This window comes from Harpia harpyja, chromosome 1 (genome assembly GCF_026419915.1).
Source record: "Harpia harpyja isolate bHarHar1 chromosome 1, bHarHar1 primary haplotype, whole genome shotgun sequence".
Lineage (NCBI taxonomy): Eukaryota > Metazoa > Chordata > Aves > Accipitriformes > Accipitridae > Harpia > Harpia harpyja.
The window spans coordinates 94,422,089-94,445,644 of record NC_068940.1 but is presented as its reverse complement, the minus strand read 5'-3'; the positions used below and the strand labels follow the sequence as shown (position 1 = coordinate 94,445,644).

Here is a 23,556-nt window from a genome sequence, read left to right as displayed (position 1 = left end):
AAAGTGTTTATTTACACTGCATTAAAGCCACAAAAATTCCAGTGCATGGGAGGCAGCAACACTTCTGTGTAAAAATGTGCTGTAATTTTTAGATTAGACTAAAAATAATTTTAAATCTATTACTCTCTGACCATTTCAGTTGGTTGCATTTGGCATTCAGAAAGATTTAGATGATTCTAAGAAGATATTCTATAGATTGAGTTCCCAGATGCATCTGATCATGAAACAACATAACCAAGTACAAACATCTTTCATTTTAATCAATCAGCATCATTAGGCAGAAAGTGAACAATACTGGTTTGAGAGCAGCTAGATAGCTTTCAAATACAAGGTTCATAGTTAACTACATAGACCTAGCATATGGCATTAGGCAACAACCCCACAGCTGAAGAGAAGATTGGAAGAAGCCATGCTGCCACAGGCAGAGTTGCAGAGTGTCCCTCAAGGATCATCAACATTGTACGTGTTCCTAACCTAGTTTACCATATTCTCATCATCTCCAGTTCAGTTGCTTTCTGATGCTACGAGATTATTTATGGAATATGTTTAGGCCTTGCACTGATGTGGCAGTAGATAAGGCCTTTTGAAAGCACCCCTCACTGAGGTGGAGTGCAAGGGCCATGGTCCACCTGGGGTGTTCCTCAGTACAAGCGATGCTGCCTTGTGATAAAAATCAGTATGAATACAACAAAGTGTTTCTAAATACTTACACATGCAACATTCATGGCCATTGATTAGCCAAGCAGCATGAATCTCTGAGCTACACATTAAATCACATTAATTTAATTAATTAATGAAAGTTTCTTTATTGAATATACAGAAAGAAAACAAGTTTCACAAGCAAAAAGCAGTCTGTAGCACTACTGCAAACTGTATCCTACTCCTAATTTTTTTTTTAAAACTATTTTAGCATTTTTTATAATCCACTAAGTGTACTCATAGCCAGAACTGTGGCAAAACTGGGACTGTAGGAAAACTGTTCACATACCACTAGCTGAGAAAAACACTGGTATTAGTCCAGAAACCAATTTACTCTCATACATCAGCTTTATTCTTGCAAACAACACTGAAGGGGAACAATTTTGCAATGAGGCAACAGCAACACAGAGCACATGCCCCCTTCCATCCTCACCTTATTCACTGCCCTTCCAACACTCTTTCTTCCACGCATTTAGCAGCACTGTCCAAAAATCCTATCAGCCTGGACACCAGTCCTTGACAGGACAATATCCTCTTTCCTGTGTGCTTGGTGGCCTATGTACCCTCAGCATTGCATGCTCTTAGGCTTTCTCTGTCAAAGTCCCTAAGCCCCACAGATAAGACAATGCTGTCACCCCACTCAGGGGCTGGAATACACTTCTTCCATTCTCCTTCCCCTGGTATAACTTTACTCACCTTTTAAAAAAGGAGTGTGGTACAATACCAACTGTGTTGAAAGAATTGGGACCCCCCCACCTCCACTCATTCACCCTTTCCCTACTGCTACTAGGCCTAGAAGCTTTCTCTTTCCCTCATCATCCCCCTACAGCAGCTACGGACACTTGTCTAGCCCATCATTTGCGCTGCAGCAGAAGCCAACATCTGTAGGTTATTTGCCAGGACACAGGGAAAGGGATCCCTCTTGCTGACCACCACTGTGGTCCTGAGGAAAACTTGGCTCATGATCACATGAAAAAAGAAGGACTGCGATTGAAGGATGGTAGATTTTACAGAGCATTCTTTAACACTAGAGTCCTTGTTTACATCTGTTTTCATTCCTTTCAACTTCTGCGACACTTTAAGGAAAATTGTGCTGTGGAAGTTAAAAGTCTAGCACGGGAAGAAAGCGTTATGGTCTCATTGTGCTCTTCAGTTCCAGATAACCTGTGTAGCAAACTAGAGAACAGAGAAGTCGGATCATACACAGCCAGAGGAAAGATTGATTTATGCCCTGATTTACTATTACTAGTTTCAGAAGAGCAACCGGCATAGTCATTTCAGTGACAAAAGCATTAGACTGACAAGGTTTTGCATTATTTAACTACCTGTGGCATGCACCCCCAGCCCACCCTTTTTGGCAGTCAAACGAAGGAGAATTTGGCTAATACACAACTTGCATATTGGGCATACATTGATCAAAAAACAGAACGAGTGGACAAAATAGTCAAATCCCTATCAATTTTGAGACTTAATGATCCCTTTTATAGCATCTTTACAAGGTAGCTAGCTCTATTAATAACAAAGGTCTTATGTTTCATACATGCCAATGTGAGAGGGTAGTTAGTCACTGGAAATTAAGTGTGCAAGTGCCTTTATTAGGTACACAAAATATGAGAGTGGAAAGAGCTGAAAAGAAACAGGCAGTCCAAAGAAATACAGGATAAGACTAGGAAGAAACATATCCCAAAACAGAAGCATAATTAAGCATCCAAATTGCCAATTAACAGTAAATAGCCAATGAGGTACATGTGTGGAAGAATGCAGGGATGTGTGGAGAACTAAGGGGCTATATTGCAACTAAGCTTTATTCATGGAGAATTCCAAGGTATTTAGGCTCCTAAATCCTACTTAGGATCTTAAACTCCCACTCAGTTCTACAGGAAATTAGCCACCTCCACATCTCTTAGGATTCGGGCTCAAGGATCGCTACCATAAGGCATCAGTGTACATGCCTCTCTGGTGCCTGTCTCCCTGTATTAGGCAACCAGAAGAATATTATGAAGAAACTCTTGATGCATCAGTGACTCAGAACAAAACTCCCACTCTACCATAAATACATTTAATGTCCTACACATAGGACCATTTAATGAGACTCAGTAAAAGCATTAGAAGAGCAGCTGTATTGTAGAAATGCAGAGTATGGGGGAAGGGAAGTTACAGGCAATTGCTTATCCTGAACCTACCTACAGGTTCAGAAATTTCCTCTGTAAAGCTGCCAGCCTTTCTTCACACACAATTATCATGTACTATTTGTATTATTGTAGAACCTACAAGCTCAGGTTGTGGATCGGTCCTACACAGATGCAAAGAAAAAAGGAATATGCCTACACATCTGACAAAAGTCATGCAACCCAAATATTAGCCATAACACTTTCTAAAAATTTTATTGCTTAGAGTAAATCTAATTACTATCATCCATTGTAGAAATATCATAAAAACATTCTTCATGTTACAGTTGAACAGGCTTAGAAAGGAGAAATAGGCATTGAACCACAAGGAGGAATACAGATTTTTACAGTATTACATATACTCTAGGCAGGCAGGAGAAATGCCTTCTTTGCATTGCAGTGTTTTGTTTAAATAGATAGCTAGATAAAATGTATTCCATGTAAATTACTTATAAAAACTGAAGAAATGGGAACCACTCCTGTAATTAAAATCTTGGAGAGCTTTCTGTTATAAACATGTTTGTATATCGTTTATAACACATATTCCCCAGCAATAATTTACCCTTCCACTCAGAAACCTTCTGTAAAGATACTTCACTGTTACCACGCACAAAAATCAAAATAAGTTATGAGAAAGCAACAAAGTAAGTTTGCATCTTTCAGGCAACCGATACTAATATCTTCATAGGGTAAACTATATTTTAATGAAGATATTCTCAGCAGTACATATTTACACTTTCTTTTCTTCACACTTCGATTTTATTTCATTTATGTCACGATCTACCTTGCAAGTTTAAGAAATACATCATTTATTCATGACCTCTACTTCCTTTCAGACCCCCTCAGTTACACAGATGACCAGGTTAAAGAAAAATCAAGTGGTTTGTCTGATAACAGTTAGTGTCAAAACAAACCATATATGTTGTATTTCTGTTAGCTGAAGTCATGATAAAAAAAAACTAACAAAAAAAAACCAGTGCTTGTTTTATTCTACCTTTTTCCAGAATAAACTCTCATAATTAAACTTTCCACTTTTCCAAGTAGCTGACTATGTATTCCTGCACAGTGGGAGGTTTTCTCCACAGATATATTGACTTGGACAATAAACAAAGCAGAAATCCCTTACTGGAATTTACAGCTAAATTTAACCATGCATATCGTTAGTAAAATTTGCATATCTGTCTTTCAACATTAAGAAAAAATAAAAGTTGAAATTCATTGAATTTGGGCACTGCACTGCTTTGCAAGCAAAAAAAATGAGATTTAAGTTGTAATTTCCATACTTACTGAGGCTGTGTGTCAAAGGAAATCTGTGCAAAAAAAATCCTGGTGCTGCCTTGATGAGATTTGAAAGATGACAGCATACTAATAGTAAAAGAGCTTCTCCTTAACAAAGATGGCTTAAACAGTACCTATAAAATACTGATGAAGGGCCACTGAATTCTAGAAAACATTTCCAGCATCTCTTATCTCTTTGTCGTTCAACCATAAAATACATAGAAGCAGTTAACATGTTTTGAAGAAATATCACCCACCTTTTTTTCCCTCAGCGTTGGCTTTCCCCATGAAACTTTAACAGATCAGTCAGCATTGGCTTCTTACAATTAAAGATGGTGGAAACTTTCACTGATACTTTTTCACTGATTTTTTGTCACAACACTGCATCACCACTAACCTTCCAAAGCCATGAGCCATCAGTAGGAAATATTCACCACCTCTTTTTTGATTTTTATGTCTCTTTCACAGCATCCTGGACACCTGGATGTCTTAGGAGTTTGATTTAAAGGAATTAGGGTTTCTAATTCCTTTAAAACTAAGTTACTTCATGGAGGTCTGCCTATCCACAAAAATTAGACATTGGGATGCAATTGTGCCAGCATAAAATGTTTTAGATCAGCTCAAATACTTCTACACTGAAGAGAGAAAGTCATACTACTTTGAGGTATTTTTCCAGTATAAAAGTTGGATGTATTCCAGGGATTATACTGTTGGTTGGTTGAGGGGGTGTGTGTGCATTATTATTATTATTATCATCATCATTATTATTATTATTGTTATTATTATTGCTTTTTTTTAAACTGAAGCAGTAAATTTTTATCAGTAAAGCTCTCATCAAATTATGAAAATGCTCACACTACCACAGTGTGTACTTCATGGCTTTCCATACTTGCACTTGCGCCGAGCAGGATTTCAAGGGCACCTGTATGTAACCTATGCTTAGGTCTTCAGAGTTTAGCTACTTCTCAACTGGAAGATGGTGAAGGAATAAATGGCATTCTGGCAAAAGTGAGGAATTTGGTCATCACTTTAAGACATTACCTACAGTTGACTGGGCAGGTAAGTGGCCCAATCTTTCTTTTCTTAGGTTTCAGATGAAACAAACACAACCATTAACAATGAAAGGACAAGATTTCTAACACCCCAGTGAGAGGCACAGATCAGCTCACACCTCTCAGAGCACTTCCAGCATACCTTGTAGATTTGGGCAGGAGATCTCTGAATCATGATCCTGAATTTTTCCTGCAAATATAACTGCAACTTTTTTCTTTTCTAATAAACAAGCCATGCTGTAAGAGAAGTGCACTACAACCACCTCTAGCATTCAGGCTGTGGTTATAAACAGCTTCGTATCATCACAAGGTCTAACTGAGGTTGGTGACACTCTATAAAATAAAATAGTATGGTTCCCTACAGAGTACCCCCTTGTGAGATCCAGGCGTTGCACCGCTACATCAGATTTTTTGCGCAATGTTGCATTCAGATATTGTGTGACAGAGATAGCTGAGGAAGTGGAGGAGTTATTTTATTCTGCAAAAGTGCAATGAAAACTAGGTAAATAACCTGTGATACAGAGCATTTATCTGGAAGTCACCAACGAGCTATCTGCATTCTGGTCTAATCATAGCAAACCAAAAAACTACAAGAAAACATGACTTCCAGTGAGGTAACCACGAGATGCTGAGAGCTCACTGGGATGTGTTCATGACATTGAAGTCAATGGGAGTCAAGGCCCACAATTCTCCAAATACTAATTGCTGAGTAGGAAACCGAGGCAGCAGTTAAACATTTCAGAATCAGGCACTGAAATTAATGAGTTAAAGATTAATTCACTCACAGACTGTGTGTACAAGGTCACCTCATGGGGCCATCACCAGGAAGACAAGAGATCTTCTTAGAAGAACTGGCTCTACCTGAGGCTAATTAACAGATATGCTGACTGTAAATAAAAGCAGGAGGTGGTAAGCAGAAAAGAATAGGAAGTTTGATAGGGCTCCCAACTGATGCTGTGTGTCAGTAAACATCAACTGAAAGTTAGATGCTGCTTTTGTACTCTCTTAAGGAAATCATTATTATTACATTATTCTGTAACACAGTCTAACCTAATCTCCATGCATCATACTAGGGAAGATATTTCTGATCAACAATACATTTTTTAATTACAAAACCAAGCATGTTGAAGTTATTTTGTTTTACATACAGAATGAAGCAGCTTATTTAAAAGTGCAGATTATGACATTCGGCTTTACTACCCATAAAAATAACTATTTCTTATATCCCAATCCAAATTAGTGACCCTTGAAAAATACTGTTTCAAAACCACCAGTGAGATAGCACAAACAGCTGTATAAAACAGACAAGAGACTGATATACACAACAACAATTAGGCTTTTTAAGCACAGTAACACTTTTTCAATTTACTCTTATCATTTCCTAAACCTGTAGCAGATATATCCCTTAACCCTCCAGGTTTTGGCATGAGATTGTTTATATGTGTTTTACCACAGCATTTTCCTTCACTGACTCTTTCACAAATTTTCTGCCAATAAAGGGTTACCTGTAAGAAAAACAGTTTTGATAGTACTGAACATTGAAAAGATGATGATATTCATTGTCCATTCTCTGCCCCACACCCCCAAAAGTTAAATCCCACTGCAAGTTAGATTTTGTTTGTTGTTTCCTAATCCCCTCTCCCATTTAAAGACCTGATTTGACAAACTTTTTCTCAAGTAAGCAGACACTTAAAGGTAACCAGGATCACTGACATGAGGATATACTATTTTGCATGAGAAATTCTTGCAGGATGTAATCTTCTCTCTTCCTTGAAGTTTAGGTAGTTACTACCTACCACTTAAATGAAAGAAATTTAATAGTCTCAGTCCAATTACTTGTGAACACGTTTATTTCGCACCCAATTACTTCCCACAATTCTTCCAGTTTCAAAAGAGTGGACAGATTTGGCAACTCTACTTGCTTCTCACTTCTTGACACTATCATTAAGATTCAGATTAAGGCATATAAATCATGTGAGAGAGGTTGCACTGTTCTCGCCATTCTTGACACACTTTAGGGAGAGGATTACAATCTCTCCTTTCACTTCATGAAATTTCTAAGTTAATTTTAAAATAATTTACATATTTTCACTGCATTTTTAGGAAAACATGGATGTAAATTTTTTTGCTACTTTTTCCAACTCATCAATTCTAATGTACTAAAATTTCTTCCCTATACAATGATTGCTTGAAGTAAAGCTAATTGACTGTGTAGCACTATGCTTCAAAAAGTATTTGGATTCCACACATGAACAGCTGCAAAGTGGTACCATAGGACCTCACTCTTATACTCCAATATTGTGCTTTCCTTTCTCCATCCTCTTTCCCACCAAAATTTTGGTATTAGAATAATGAATCTCTTTCTCAACAATACTCAAACTATTTCTTCCTTTCAAATGTTGTCTGGCTACTATCTTTTCTTGCAAATATTTATTTAAAATAATAACAGGGAAGAGTGAAATTATGGTCATCTACTGACAATGTACTATAATCAAATTCTGCTGACACAAATTTGAAGGAAAAATGTATACCCTGTCAGGAAAAGAAATAAAAGACACCCGATCTATTTTGGTCAGTGTAACTACTACGTAAACTTAAGTACACGGGAGTATAACTAGATATATCTACTTTCAGGCAATCATAAAACTTCTAAAGAGCTTATTAAAAATATAGAAAAAAATTAGCTACTGTCTTACAAAACTAAGCATATGCTCATTTACAGATTTGATCATTAATGCATGTGAAGGCTAAAAAATGCATGGTATTGCTTAGCAGTCATGAAGCGATCTAAATTAAAGTGCCATGAAAACAAAGTTTAAAATATCTGGAAAGGTATTTCTGTAAGAGTGCTAAGATGCAAAACAAGTAATAAAGAATAACAATCAACTTTTGCTTAAGAAATACCACATGTTGCCAGTTGCTGATAGATTCTGGCTACAAACTGCATTCTAACACTGAACTAATGACAGAACACAACACATACTAAAACTAATGTAGGTCATATTAACAACTTTCCTCCCTGAATTTCAATATTCACTTTGTTTTCTCTTCTTGTCTTAATACAAAGTCCAGTGAGCTCTGCAGGAGTCTTATACTAATGTTCTATTCACCAACTTTAGAAGAACACCCAAAAAGGCTCATAGTTGTATTTAAGACACAGTTGTAGCAAATACTTACTGCTACAAGAAGATGTGAAAGAGAAATGGAAGCTGCAAAAACAATAAAAAAAACAACAGAAAGCTTGATACTTCAGAATCACAACCTATTCAGATTAAATTCTCTGTCCCCAAGCTCTTATCTTTTGAGATTGGCTTACACTTTTTTTGGAGGAAGGAGTTTCATTTCTGATAAATATTGCTGAATTCCAGATTGCCAAAGTCCAGACTTACTCATTTATCAGTGTACTTCTCCTTACTCAAGGATGGCTATGCCAATTCAGATCAAAGGTCCATTTAGCTCAGTATCCTGCTTCCAAAAGCAGCTACAAGTCAGAATCAAGAGAAGAAAGCATGAGCAAAGAAATCAAACACAGTATTTTCCCAGAATAACTCCCCAACCTTCAACTATATTCCACCCAGGAATTCCTGAGACTGATGTGATTTATCTGTTTAGCTTGCCCAACGGGTCTTCTCTTTCAAGCATTTAGCCCATTACCCCCTAAACCCACGTATACTGTTTGCACCCACAGCATCCCAAAGCAAGGCTACCCTGGGCAAAGAACTAAGAACTGTATCATCACGGTGATGCTACGTTTTGCATGTGTTCAGTGGATACAGCTATTCACATTGCTTATTAAAACCCAGCCAAAATCAAAAAGCAAGATTGATGCACCCCTTGAAAGAAACTTTCAGTTTGCACATATCCCAGCAAGTTGAGTCCAGTAGGAACTAGCATTCTGAGCACAGTAAAATGCTGCAATAGCAAGAATTATAACAAGGTTGAATATAGCTGGAAAAGCAGGCAGATGTCATGAGTGAAAAAACAGACACCCTAACAAAAGCAGCAAAAAACCTCTGTGAGCCTCCCTCAGTCCAACAACTGAATTTTGATCCAAGGAGGTTAAATATAGGGCTGCTTGAAAATTTTCCACTGCATCTATTTTTGATGGGAAACGAGGCTTTCAGCTAAACACTTTTTGGTTGGATTTTTTTTTTTTTGGCATGTCTAAGTATGTGCTTCTGCAAATATACTTTTCTTACCAAAAAGCCAAACTTACAAACCAAAATATTTTGATTGAAAACAAAAAATGTTATTAAGAAATGCTAGTGTAGCATCTCATTAAATGTGCGGCTTACCTGCTTTACGTGGCAGATCTCCTTTATCAACTAGACTTACCATTTAAATGACAACTCCAATAACAGATCACTTTGACGGATTCCCTACTTCTAGCACTCCCTTCAAAGAGGAAAGATCATGGCACAGTGTCGAAGGTGGTAGGCAGCCTCAGCCTTGCAGAATAGGACCAGCAGACGTCCAGATTATAATGTCGGAGGAAGACTACAGTAACCTTTTTCAAATCAAGAAGTTTTAGTTTTCAGACAAAGTATTCCAGTCCTCTGACTTCTGTCAAAGCATGTAGTTTCTCCTGGAAAATTAAGGCAAAAATGAAAAAAGCTTTTTATTTTTTTATCAAAAATTCATGCAGGAAATGTCACGGGTCAAGCAAGGTCTTATTCATTAACCTGCAGATTCAAACTTAGCATCTGGATCCATCCATACACAAATCAGAAAAACTTTTAACAGCAGTAAAATGTTTCAAATTTTCCATAGCAGTCCTGTTAGCAGGACCATTCAAACGCCGAGGAGGTAAAACCAAACAAAACCAATATGGGCTCGTTAGATGGAATAACTTAGTGTATGAGCCCTAAGTTATAAAAGTTCAACCAGCCTAACATGCAAAAGCAAAGGATGAAGATAAGATTCAAACAATGGTTACACTTACTGGGTAAGAAATCTGTAATACAAAAAATCTGTATAGCAAAATTGGCCAAGTGGCAAGAAAATGAGATATTCCCTTTATTATTTCCTTTCAGGGCTCTCTAATTCAGCGGATTAACCAGAAGGAACAAATTGATAAGGCTAATGCAATAAAAACTGAAAGCAACAGCTATCCCATTATGGCTGTTATCACCGCTTTTCTTGGAACCCCACAATCCACTGGAAGAATTGAAAGCCTCTCATCCAGCAACAGGCCCTGACCAGACCAAGACAGAGAAGCACCCAACTAATACTACCAGGGACAATGTTAGAACTAAATTTCTAATATCCATCTCTTCCCTTGTGGCTGTTTCCTGCCATACAATTGCGTCTCCCACCCCAAAGGCAAAATAAATGTATAAATAAAAGAAATAAAAGACAAGAAATCAATCAAGACTGCATCTTTTGTAACACTGTTGTGAGCCCACAAAAGACAACTGCAAAAAATCTCATACCAGTGGGGTATTATTTTATTTTCCTCCTCAACACTCACAGAGGACTATTACTGCCATCATTAGCACCAACTAAGAACCAAAAAAATTCAAAGGAACTGGCAAAGGAATAACCTTATTAAAAACTCAGTGGGTAAAACAAAAGGAAGGACATTTTGCTATTACAGTGAAATTCCTCTCAACACTTTGCTTTTCAATCACACCATTCTTTTACTAAAATAAAAATAGAGAAAGGTTTTTAAGAGCAGGCTTCTGCTGAGACTAGGCACCTGAGATTTCCCTATGAGCCATTCCAAACACTGCCTAATGCTGATTCCCTGCACAGAGTTAACATCTTTGACTGCCTAATGTTATAAAGTGAAAAGTGCTAATACGACTTGTCATTCTCGAAGCCAATTTATTCATCAAAATTAGCACAAGCCCAAGCCTGCTGTCCTTATTCATATTTGGAATCACCAGCCACTTAAGTGTTGTCCCAGCAAAATTAGCACAGTGAAGAATTAGTCAGGATCTAACCCTAGAGATAAAAAATTTGTTTAGAGTAAATGAAATACAAAGAATAAATATTCAAAATGAGTGATGAAAGACACGTTTGCTATTTCCATTTTAACTCCAGGGCAATGAGTAATTTCAGTAAGAATTTCTCAGTGTGATTTTTATCATTCAAAATTTTAAAAATTACTACTGTGCATCCTCCATCAAAAGTTGGGATTGGCAACAGTGAAACTTTAAAAATGTCCACTTCAAACACGTATGCAAAACATTATTCCCTTAAATTATGCTAATACTGACTTATGAGGTGCAAAAAGTAGTGTCAGAATTTATGAACAAATTTGTATTGTACAAGGATTTAACGACACGCGTTCCTCTTCAAATCAGTTATACAAAGTTTTGCTTTCTCCCATCTGGGTTTTATCCTTATCCATGCCTTTCAACACAGTGTCATTTTTAATTCAGTTCACTTCTTACTCATAAGTGCATCACCTCATTAATTTCTCATTTAATTTACAGCATGTGAGAGGGCATACACGTCAGTTAATATCTCCATATAGTTTATGCAAAAGTTAGTAAGTCGAAGTGGACTACACTGCCTAATCTTGTCTCTACATCAGCTCAGATAGCCCAGACTAGCCTACTGCAGACGGGGCATCCTTAGCTCAAAGCCTTTCATATCTACTTCTCTCATGTCTACTTCCACCAGGCTGGATCAGCTAGTAGAGAGCTGCGCACAGGCTGGGCTAGATTTCTTGCCAGGAGTCCCACAGCTCCTTGCAGTGTGGCAACTGAGCCACTCCAACTCAGATTTACAGTATACGAGGGAGAACCCTGTACTCCCCAGCTTCTCTGTTACGGTTCTTCCTTACACCCTGTCCCCTGTCACCTAACCCAAATATAGATGCCACAAAGTAAAGTACATCAAGTTAATAGATAGAGCCCCCTTAATTCCTCCAGTAGATCCAACATCAAAGACCAGATACATGCATGCCATACCATCTTAAGGCCAGATCGTAATTTTTATTTGGAAGCTGCCCACCCCTGATGGCTACGGCTCAGTCAGGTAAGCCAGGTGGCAATGCAGTAGCAGTGGATATTTACCAGAAGCTTTGCAGGGGTTTATACCCAAGTTGTTAAACCTGAGGTTTCCAAAACTGACAACCGACCAAATGGACTTATCAACCCATCCTGGGAGTAATGACGGTGCATGTGCCATTTGCGCATATGTAAGCATTAACAACCTTTTGATGGAGCATGGACAGAGAATCACAAATATGACCGCAGAAGTCACTGGCACGCTAGAGGTCGGGACAAGCTTTGACTTTTAGGAGAGAGTGGTGCATGTGTATACTCTCATATTATCCCCAGATAACCTTCCTGAGATTCAAGAGTGCATTTACATACTAATGTTCTAGCAGTTTCCAGAAAGTAAATTAATGGTTACCTGGGCAATCAGAGGAAGACAACACTACTCATTATGCCCATACATACTTAGCATGGCTAGCAATTTAACTGCGTGATATTTGTATTATTCTCCAAATACAGTGACAATGAATCAATGGACTGTTTAACTCAGAACAATTTGTCTTCAAAAGTCACGTGATTTATCATGTGTGAATCATCCCACCATGCGGTATTACAATCTGTAGCAGAGGTAGATTATAAATAAAGCTTGTTAAATAATGGGCAAAAATTAAAAAATAATACTAAGGAAAATGAAAAAGATTGCCCTCAAGAATACTTATTTTCTTTCATAATCCTTATAATTTGTATTTTCTTGCATTCCTTCTTCCTGCATCGTTTCACTAATGAGAAATGAAGCCATATACGATTACACCGAGTGTGCCAATACGTTGCAGCCCAATCATCATCTGCCTAGTGTGGGAGAATAAAGGTAAGCCCTCTGATACACGTTGATCTTATGTTGCCCTCATGCTAAACTGCTGTTCCCCCAACTTCTTATGCTCATTCTGCTGCTCGTGCTGCTTCTCTAGCGAAGCCTACACATCCAAAGCAGCCTCAGGAAGAAAGTCTAATCATGGTCTGCTCCTACGTTGAGCAGAAAATCCTCCAGCCACATTGAGGGCTACAACCTGCAGCTTCCCTGTTGGAGCAATCCTCAGAACACAGCACTGATCAATCACTTTGTCATCTTCCTTTATGGTAAAGGGACAGCAAAGTACTCTTCCAGCAGTTTCTCCTCCTTCTCTGCCACCTGCTCACTGCACTCCAGAAGTAGCTACTGCAGCAGATGGTATTCAGCCTGTTTTCTTTTTGCCGAAAGGCTCTCTCATGTCTCACTGACCAACAGTAGCATCACACTACTGTGCCCATCCACGATCAGATCTGACATCCCTAGAAAGATGTATGCAGAACACTTCTTCTCTACGAAAAGTTCTCATGGATCACAATAAAATACAGGCTGCCTCAGAAGCTGTGTCAGTGCCATTTAATATTTTTGTGAAAGGAGAAATATCTATCAAAATATAAGATATATATGCATGCTGTACTCTCCCATCCCTGTTTCTTTGCAGGTTTCACAGTGCTGGGTTTTTCCTCATAATTTCTGCTTTGCAGACTTGCAGAAGTACAGATCAACATGTTCCTTCCCATACGTGGACTGCCCATCAGGTTGCTCTGTTCTGCACTACATGTAGCATGCAAAAGAAAAGGATGGATTGGAAAAAACTCTTTCTCTTACTTTTAATTGGTACTTTTTAGGGAAAAGCTGAACATAGTAAGATGCCACAACTCCACCTTATGCTGTCTACTACCTTGCCTGTAAAAATACTCTTTCTTCCTGCTCCCATTTACCCCGTCATCAAAAAGTTCCACAGTTTCTAGTTTCATGGTGTTGTTCAATGTATTGGCCATGCAAAATCCCCTATGTCTTGTAGCTAGCCAGTGTTTGCCTAGACAGTCTCTGGATAAAAGCTCCATAGCCTGCGATTGGAAGGAGATCAGCCTAGACAGCCCCTTCTGGGTTTAATCCATGAAATTACTGCCTTCAGTCAAGGCTTCATTCTAACAAGATTATTTGAACAATTTCCAGGGACTGAGTTCTTCTTCTCAAACATTTTTATAAAAGCACCATTCATTTACCTATCCAATGCAGACAATGCCACACTAAAATTTACTGGAAAACATTAGGTGGGAATTAAAGAGCAATTTTTCAATCTTATAAACCAAACATCTGTATTTTTAAATAAACAAAATACCATTTTAAATTTTAGATTTTATGTGGTATTTTTCTTTCCAGTAAAAAAAAAGTAAAAAATCAAGTAAAAAAATCAAGTGCCAATTTACTAATCTCGAACTAAAATGCCTTGTAGTTACCATTACCTGCTTTGGTGTGATCCATATAATTCCAAATGCAAAGCCTCAGATGCAGACAAAAATTAAGCTTATGTTAGAGGGGCCAGTGACAAACCTAAATGGTTGAATAAAAGAGGCATGAATATCTGTGGCAACAAAGACTTGTAGAAGTATTACCTACTTTTTGTCAAATCTATAGCTTTGCAAAAGGTTGTAGTATCTGTAACATTCTTGCCGGCTTTATATTTCTGCATGACTTGATGACTAGACATCTGTTTTGAAATCCCTGCAAAAAGTGCTCTAAAGTAATCTGTATTGCTATTGCAAAGCTCAGCTTTTCAGAAAAAGCAGCTGCTGTATATTCTGGAATAAACACACAAACCATTTTAAAGACTTGACCCTTGATTCCTTCATCTCAGTACTTCTACTAACTTCAGGGAAGTCTCAGTATAGGAGGAACACCCAATGGGCTGTGATTCCACAGCCTTGAGCTATCCAGGCTGCTTCTTTTCAGTCACGTGAAGTAAAGCAGCCTCCCCACAGCTGTGCTGTTTTATATACCTGAAAGACAATTTCAAAAATTATCATGGTCTTACGAGAGAATTTGGATAAGCAGTCATTACTAAATTGCCATAAAGTTACCAATTTTGTCATTACTGAACCGCTTCAAGACACACAGTATCTTTGTGCTGCATCTCTTTTCAGGCTGTAAGGAAATGAGAGCATATGAACAACAGTAAAAATGAAGCCAAGTGTACTGTTGAAAAACTTTGTATTCTCTTATTTCTAGGAGAGTTATAGTGTAATTCTAAACTGTAGCATTCAGCATGTCTCCTGAGTTTCCTTGCTGAAATGCTGCAATGGAAATTTTACAGCATCTGTGTTGCTTTTGGAAGCCATCACCTCACATCTGCTGTCTCTGTAGTGTAGAGCTTAAGTTCAGCGTAAAAAGGTACTTTGTAATAGGCAATAGGAATCCTGACAGAGCGGTAATTTACAGACTCACCCAGGTCTCCTGACTAGACTCACTCGTTTTTACATTCTGTAGAGATTTTTAAATAAGGTACTCTTCAAGCAGTCACCAGCGTAACAGTCACTTCTTAAAATGGAACATCACATCCAGGACTGGAAAGAGACTTTTTAAACCTCTGCCAGTCACGGAGATATCAGCCAGATGACAAATTTTTCATTCCGTTTTCTTCACTGGGCATTGTTCAATCTCCTCGCACTTTTCAGTAGGGTATTAACTAAATTAGCGCTAAAATAACCTTCTGCTACTTTCGGAAAAGTTCGGATTTTGACCAGAAAGAATACTACATGTGTAGTAGTGGGACCGATTTCACAGCCCGGGATATGAAACACGGAGGAGCACGGCTAGGTCCTCCAAGCACTTCTCTGTCACGTCTGAACGCAAAACGTTCCCTCAGGTGGGCGCTGGGGTCGGGGGGGGCGGGGGGGAGTTTGCAAATTACCGCAATGATTACATAGTAAACGTGTTTATTGCCCCATTATTGCCCATTTCCTCCTAACGGGGTAATCTGTGCGTTCATTTAAATACACAGACGGGAGCGGAGAGGATCCTGTCAGCACAGCCAACAAACTTGGGATTGCTTTTTTGTTTTGCCTCACGCGTTTTATTTCCTCCCGGCGCCCGCCCCGCCGCTCCCGCCCCGCCCCCCGGGGCGGGCTCGCTCCCCCCCCCCGCCCCGGCTCCGCTTCTCCCGGTTTGAAACCCGGCGAATCGCAAAATTGCACGCCGCCAGGAGACAAACCCCGCCGCGCCGCCACCCCGCCGGCTCCCCGAGCGGCGTGTTCCCGAGATTACAGTCATTACAGCCCCAGCGTGAGCTCCACAGAAGCGCGAAGCGCAACAGCGCGTCAATTAACAAACAAACGCCCCGTCCTGGGAGGACAACAACCCCCCGGGACGGCCCCGCCGCGCACGGAACCCGCGCTCCGCCGCCGCTCCCCTTAAGGTGGTCCGGCTACCGAGGGGCCGCCGAAGCTTCCCCCCCCGCCCCCGCCTTCCCCGGAGCGGCCGGAGGAAAGCGGCGAGTCCCCTCCGAGCCGCCCCCCGGCACGCCCCCCCCCGGGAGAGGAGGGCGGCGGGCAGCGGCCTCCGCCCGCCGAGCGGCCCCCGCGGCCTTGCGCGGGGAGCGAGGCGCGCGCGTGGCGCCTCAGCCCGCTCCGGCCCTCACGGCCGCCCGCGGCGCGGCCCCACCGCCGGCAGCGGCGGATCCCCGCGGGCGGCCGGCGGGAGCCGCCACGCCGCGCTGCGCCCCGCCAGGGACCGGCGTTGCTCCCTCAGAAGCCGGCCCCGGCGGGTCACGCAGCCCTCGGCGAGTCACCGCCTCCGGCGCCGGGCTGACGCGAAAGCTCGGGGCGGGGGGGGGGGGGCCGCGGCCCGGCCGGAACCGGCTCCCGGGGCTCCGGCTGGGCCGCAGGTCAGTCGCCAAGGCCGCCCACCGCAGGCCGCCGGGCTGCACCTCGGTGCCGCCCCGGCTGGAGGGCCACCAGCTCCAGCCGACCAGCCGCGCACCCCTGCGGCGGGAGCTGCCCTGTCGGCGGCCGCGCCGGCCCCCCGCGGGGAAGCGTTGTGCCCGCCGGGGCGCGGGGCCGCTCCCCGCAGTCCCACGGGGGACGTCAGCCGCCGGCCGCTGCCCGGCGTAGGCGCACGGCTGGTGCGGACGCCCGCCCGCCCGTCCGTCTGAACCCGCTGAGGGACCCGTCTTGCCCGGCGAGCGCGCTTTTACGCGCATCTGCCCGCGCGCGGGGACTGCCGGTCTTACGATGTTAGGCTTCCTGCCGGCTACTTAGCCGTAGCCCCGACCCCTAGTAGGAAACCACCAATGCCGCAGGTGGGCTGTGCGCTGTAGGCGCGGGTACCGACGGCTGTGCAGGGGGCGACTCCGGAGACGCGGGAAGCCCGAGGAGGCCGGGCCGGGCACCGGCCGAGGCGCCGCTCGGTGCCGCCGGCTCCCCGGCTTGGCCGCGCTCCCACCTCCTTCGCTAGGACGCGCGACAGCCGGTCAGAGCGCGGCCTTCGCACCGCGGTGCGAGACGGCCAGCACAGGCCGAGGGGCGAGCAGCGTTCGCAGTGCGCCGGCCGGCACAGGCTGAGGACTCCCGCGCACCCCAAAGACGCGACGGAACACCGCTTCCGAGGAGACCCCGGGCGGTTACTGAACTGCTGCCGCAGCTGCAGCGAGCCCGACTTGGCCGGGACCCCTTGCGAGGGGAAAGAAGCACCCTGCGGCACACCACGCACCCGGCAGGGAGCGTGCCCGGGCGCAGAGCCGCGCCTCTCCGTACGGACAGCAGCAGCCTGTACACCGCAGGAGAGGGGGAAGAAAAGAAGAAGGAGAAAAAAAAAAAAAAAGCCCCACCGCCACGTCCCCCCGCCGCCGGCTGAGGGGCACCGAGCAGCGCCCGCCGCGCCGCGGTCGGGACGCCGGCTCCACCTTAAGGAGGGCTGGGGCCGGCCCCCCCACCCCCCGCCCGGCCACGACTGATAGGCGGCCGAGGCGACGGAGGCGGGGCCCGGCGGCGCTCGCTATAAATATTCATGAGAGCGCGGCGGGCGGAGTGGCGCTGCCGGGGCCGGAGAGTGAGAAGTTGCGCGGAGGCGCTGCCGCGCTCGCCCCGCGGCTCAGGTGGCGCGATCGCGGCCGGGGGCGCCGGCGGCCGGCTCGCCCCGCCGGCGGCGAAGAGCGAGGACCGGCCGGCCGGCTGGCGGTCGCCCGCAGAGCCGGGCGGCGGGAGGAGCCGCTCCGGCCGCCCCAGCACCGGCCCCGCCACCGCCCGCTCGCTCGGGGCGGTGGGAGCCCGGCGCCGCGGGGCGCAGCGCCCGATCCCCGGGACGCCTCAGCCATCTTGACCGCGCCGCGCGGGGGCTGACGGCGAAACTTCTCTGCCGCCGCTCCGCTCCCGGCCGGCGCTGGAGCAGCGGCGAGAGAAGCGGCGACCCCCCCGCCCTGCGCAGCCAGCCCCGCGAGGAGCGATGCGACGGCGGCTGAGGGGTCTTCCTTGAGCGGACCCCCCCCTCCTCCGGCGCCGCGCGGGGGCCGGCCGGCCGGCCGGCGGCTCCCCCTCCCGCTCCCCCCCTCGCTCCTCCCGGGCGACGGAGCCCCGCGGGGGCTGCGAGCCCTCTCACCTGCGGCCGTGCACGGAGGGGGTCGCCCTCCGCCCCGCAGAGGGGTAGCCGGGGCGGGGGGCTGCTGCGGCGCCGCGCTCCCCGCGGCTGCTGAGCGGGACGGGAGAGGAGCCGGGGCCGCCGCCCGCCGCCGAGCATGGAGTGGAGTTACCTGTTGGAAATCGCCTCGCTGCTCGCCGCCCTGTCCCTGCTGCAGCGCGCCGGCTGCGCTGCCGCCTCGGCCGCCGCCGCCGCGTCCTCCTCCTCCTCGTCGTCGTCCTCCTCCTCGGCCAAGGAGCTGTCGTGCCAGGAGATCACCGTGCCCCTCTGCAAAGGCATCGGCTACAACTACACCTACATGCCCAACCAGTTCAACCACGACACGCAGGACGAGGCCGGGCTGGAGGTGCACCAGTTCTGGCCGCTGGTGGAGATCCAGTGCTCCAGCGACCTGCGGTTCTTCCTCTGCAGCATGTACACCCCCATCTGCCTGGAGGACTACAAGAAGCCGCTGCCGCCCTGCCGCAGCGTCTGCGAGCGGGCCAAGGCCGGCTGCGCCCCGCTCATGCGCCAGTACGGCTTCGCCTGGCCCGACAGGATGCGCTGCGACCGCCTCCCCGAGCAGGGCAGCCCGGACACGCTCTGCATGGACTACAACCGCACGGACCTCACCACGGCCGCCCCGCCGCCCGCCAAGCCCCCGCTCCGCGGCGCCAGGCCCGGCGGCCCCGCCAAGGCCCCCCCCCCCCGCCGCCGCCGCTCCGCCGGCCGAGGCCCCGCGCAAGCCGCGGCCGCCGCCGCCCTGCGAGCCGGGCTGCCAGTGCCGGGCGCCCATGGTGTCGGTGTCCAGCGAGCGGCACCCGCTCTACAACCGCGTCAAGACGGGGCAGATCGCCAACTGCGCCCTGCCCTGCCACAACCCCTACTTCAGCCCCGACGAGCGCGCCTTCACCGCCTTCTGGATCGGGCTCTGGTCCGTGCTCTGCTTCCTCTCCACCTTCGCCACCGTCTCCACCTTCCTCATCGACATGGAGCGCTTCAAGTACCCCGAGCGCCCCATCATCTTCCTGGCCGCCTGCTACCTCTTCGTCTCCCTCGGCTACCTGGTGCGCCTGGTGGCCGGCCACGAGAAGGTGGCGTGCAGCGGCGGCGCGGGGGCGGGCGGCGCGGGGGCCGGGGCGGCGGGGGCCGGCGGCGGCGCGGCGGCGGGGGCGGCGGCGGCGGCGGGGGGGCGCGGCGCGGCGGGCGGCGCGGCCGAGCTGCAGCCCGAGCTGGCGGGGGCCGAGCACGTGCGGTACGAGAGCACCGGCCCGGCGCTGTGCACCGTGGTCTTCCTGCTCGTCTACTTCTTCGGCATGGCCAGCTCCATCTGGTGGGTCATCCTCTCCCTCACCTGGTTCCTCGCCGCCGGCATGAAGTGGGGCAACGAGGCCATCGCCGGCTACGCGCAGTACTTCCACCTGGCCGCCTGGCTGCTGCCCAGCGTCAAGTCCATCGCCGTGCTGGCCCTCAGCTCCGTGGACGGGGACCCCGTGGCCGGCATCTGCTACGTGGGCAACCAGAGCCTGGAGAACTTGCGGGGCTTCGTGCTGGCGCCGCTGCTCATCTACTTGGCCATCGGCTCCATGTTCCTGCTCGCCGGCTTCGTCTCACTCTTCCGCATCCGCAGCGTCATCAAGCAGCAGGGCGGCCCCACCAAGACCCACAAGCTGGAGAAGCTGATGATACGCCTGGGGCTCTTCACCGTGCTCTACACCGTGCCAGCCGCCAGCGTGGTCGCCTGCCTCTTCTACGAGCAGCACAACCGGCCCCGCTGGGAGGCCACGCACAACTGCCCCTGCCTGCGCGACCAGCAGCCCGATCAGGCCCGCCGCCCCGACTACGCTGTCTTCATGCTCAAGTACTTCATGTGCCTGGTGGTGGGCATCACCTCCGGTGTCTGGGTCTGGTCCGGCAAGACCCTCGAGTCCTGGAGGGCCCTCTGCACCCGCTGCTGCTGGGCCAGCAAAGGTGCTGCCGTGGCTGGGGGCACAGGGGCGGGAGCAGGCGGGCAGGCGGCAATCGCCGCAGCGGGAGGACTTGGCGCCGGAGGCGGTGGCTCCCTCTACAGCGATGTCAGCACCGGCCTGACGTGGAGATCGGGCACCGCCAGCTCTGTCTCCTACCCCAAGCAGATGCCCCTCTCTCAAGTGTGAGGAGGGGGAAAGAGGCCAAAGGTTAGGGAAGGAGGGACACCGGCCTGCCTAAAATGCCCCCTCACTGTTTGGTGCCATTAATGAACCCCTAATGGTCCTTATTAGCCACAGCTTGTATAGAACAATGCAGCTGGCAGAGGCCCCAGGCTCCAGCCCCCTCCTCCTTCCCCTCCATTCATATGCAGGGAGCATGTACTTCAAGGAGCCAGCTTATTATTTTGCTGGCAGAGGAGGGTAGAGGCTCACCCGTGTCTTGCAGAGGGCAAGGCGCAGCGGCTTCTGATTCGCTCTGGACTAATAGCTCTCCGCTCGTGGGAGGGAGGGTCTTCCTTCCCCCCCCATCCTGAGGTGGGAGTGTGCTGGGACTGCAGGTTTTTGGGATCTTGACGACCAGGCAAATGCCTTACAATACAGACTGAATCAAAACATGTCTTAATTATACACCCCAGCTAAATACGGGTTTCCTACATTAAAGGATGTATTTATATAATTATTTGTTACCTTGTACAGATGTGTAAAATATGTATATATCCAAAGCTATACAGTCTGTAAATTTTTTTTGTAAAAAAGTTTAGAGGCTACCCCTGTAAGAACAAATATGAGTATTCTATTTTGTCAATAAAATGACTTTTGATAAATGACTTTTTCAAGCTTTCCCCCTACTCCTGCCCTGGTTTTTCCAGCTGCTATGACTTTAGGTGGTTCTGTAAACTATGAACTGCATTCATGCTCCAGTTGCTAACTGTGTAATAGATGGCTGCCTCTGTTAAAGCGGTGAGATACGCAGACACAAGGAAAACAAGTCATTCAACAAGTTGTTCTGAAAAAGTGTTTGCCAAAACGGGGAGGTGCCTTACCATAGTTCTCCCCTGCTTTTTGAAAGACGACAGTGTCTTTAAACTGAGCCTTTACAAAAGAGTCATCTCACATGGCATGTTAAGTATCCTTTTAAAATGGGTGTTATTTTAGGAATGTGCGCACACGCCTCTCATATCGGTTGTCTGCACTTCTGTAAGCACCTGCCTTTCCGGGGATGCATGCTGAAGTGTAAAAGGTTAACGTTTTAAATTCATAGATCACGTACTACGGTGGAACAGCGAGTTGAGATTTGTTAGATCAATCTCTTCTTAACAGATTAAACTAACATCTTAACTTTTGTATATCAAATATGGTCCTTTTTCAGCAGAAAAGGTATTGTTCTTCTGTCAGGACTAAGCTAATTTATTTGAGCAGAAGGCTGTTGAATTAACAGAAGAATGCTTTGGCAATTGTTGAACTTTTTACCTGTCTGCCCAGTGGCTCAGAACATCATTCCTTTAAGAGGAGCTAAATGAATAGGGTTAATCTGTAGGGAACTTGGTTTCTTTTGAGTTTGGGAAAACTTTGATCTTTTCTCTTCACCAAACGTGATGTATAGTCTGAAGTTTCTTTCCCTGCTGCCTGGTTCCTCTTGTTGCAGACCAATTGGCCACCATGGAGCCTTAAAGTTCTTCAATTAAAGGGACTTGGGACTTTTTTTTTTTTTTTTAAAGAGGAAGACTTGTAACAGTTAGTGAACACCAGAGGGAAAAGGGAGAACAGCCTTTTAAACAGCTTTTCCCTGCATTGTTAGCCAGACTGCAGGCAGCAAGGCACGGCTTGGAGCATTATAGAAAAGAGCTATGAATGCCCTACAGGTGGTCTGCTCACATAATCTCCCCAATTTAAAACATTTTCCTTTACGGGACAATTGCATTACAAAACTCCCTTCTCTTTTGCTCCTAATTGAACCAAAGAACAACTACAAGATTTTCCTTAAAAACTGAGTATCTAAAAAAAAATTAAAATCTATTAACTACATTCTAATCTGTTTTCTAAAATGGGATCACTCAGAATACCAGGAGTAAAAGCTGCATTAGACATTATTCCAGATATTTTTATGCCTTCTGCTTATATTCTGTCAAATTAGCAATCATTTAAAAGCAATTGGTTAGGTTGTGTGCTAGCAGTGAAAAGATAGCCCCAAGTCCCTTATTAACCTGTCAATCATGATAAGAGATGGGCAGCTACCCTACTAATGACCCAGATATCAGTCATGATTTGTGGGAAAAACCTTGTTCCATTGAGCACTGACTTGATTATTGGTGTCCCTTTCAAAGATCCCGTAACTTAATAGACTCCTCTACTTCCATAAAGTTACCGGGATCATGAAAAGGAGGAATTTAAAATGCCAATCTGTAAGTCCTTGGAGGGAAAAATAATTTTAACTTCTCAAATGTAAAGGATGTTCCACTGGGATTTATGCATGGTGCCTATTTATACACCAATTGACCAAGATCAGAATATTGACATACCCATAAATTGAGAAGGCCCCAGTATTTCCCTGTATTGCTGGAAACATTTTTTAAACAGTTGTTGAAACATACAAATCAATGTGGCAATTTTCCCTGCTGTCAGTGGGGCTAAGGTAGAGGTCTTTGTGCTGGGGAAGCCCCACATATGGAAGCACAATCACTTCTTCAGACAAAAATCTGTGTTCCTTCCCCTCCAGCACATTCTAGCAAGGAAGACCAAGGGGAGGTACAGCCACAACTATTCCGTGAGAATTTGTTCAGATAGGTCGCTCGCAGACTGCTGGTACAGGTTGCTAGTGCTGAGGTAAAAGCATTTCTAGTGAAAGATAGGAAGTAGTGCTATGGCTTAACCTACCCTGGAATGAGCTAAGAGGTGCTGCAGGTGGACTTAGTCAGCAAAGCAGTCTCAGAGCTAGTTAGGTTAACAAGATGCCTGCTTTGGAAGTGACTGAGTAATAAT

General features: G+C 45.9%; 1 protein-coding gene and 1 long non-coding RNA gene across 4 annotated transcripts; one reads left to right on the top strand and one right to left on the bottom strand.

Moving 5' to 3' along the window:
- Positions 1-206: 206 nt before the first annotated feature.
- LOC128150215 (uncharacterized) lies at positions 207-16,078 on the bottom strand. 3 transcript variants are annotated; one of them, XR_008237977.1, is made up of 4 exons: positions 14,819-16,078; positions 9,029-9,782; positions 8,613-8,678; positions 207-6,702 (listed from the first exon to the last, which is right to left on the bottom strand). It is a non-coding gene; the product is annotated as an uncharacterized LOC128150215 (long non-coding RNA). The 3 variants fall into 3 exon arrangements; XR_008237975.1 differs by having other exon boundaries at positions 207-8,678; positions 9,029-9,109; positions 9,533-9,782; XR_008237974.1 differs by having other exon boundaries at positions 207-8,678.
- A 2,523-nt stretch (positions 16,079-18,601) lies between these two features.
- Positions 18,602-21,883, top strand: FZD8 (frizzled class receptor 8). The gene is given in 2 exon segments (XM_052806213.1): positions 18,602-19,307; positions 19,309-21,883. Coding segments are annotated over 2 exon segments (2,037 nt in total). The 5' UTR covers positions 18,602-18,725; the 3' UTR covers positions 20,764-21,883.
- The last annotated feature ends 1,673 nt before the right edge of the window (positions 21,884-23,556 follow it).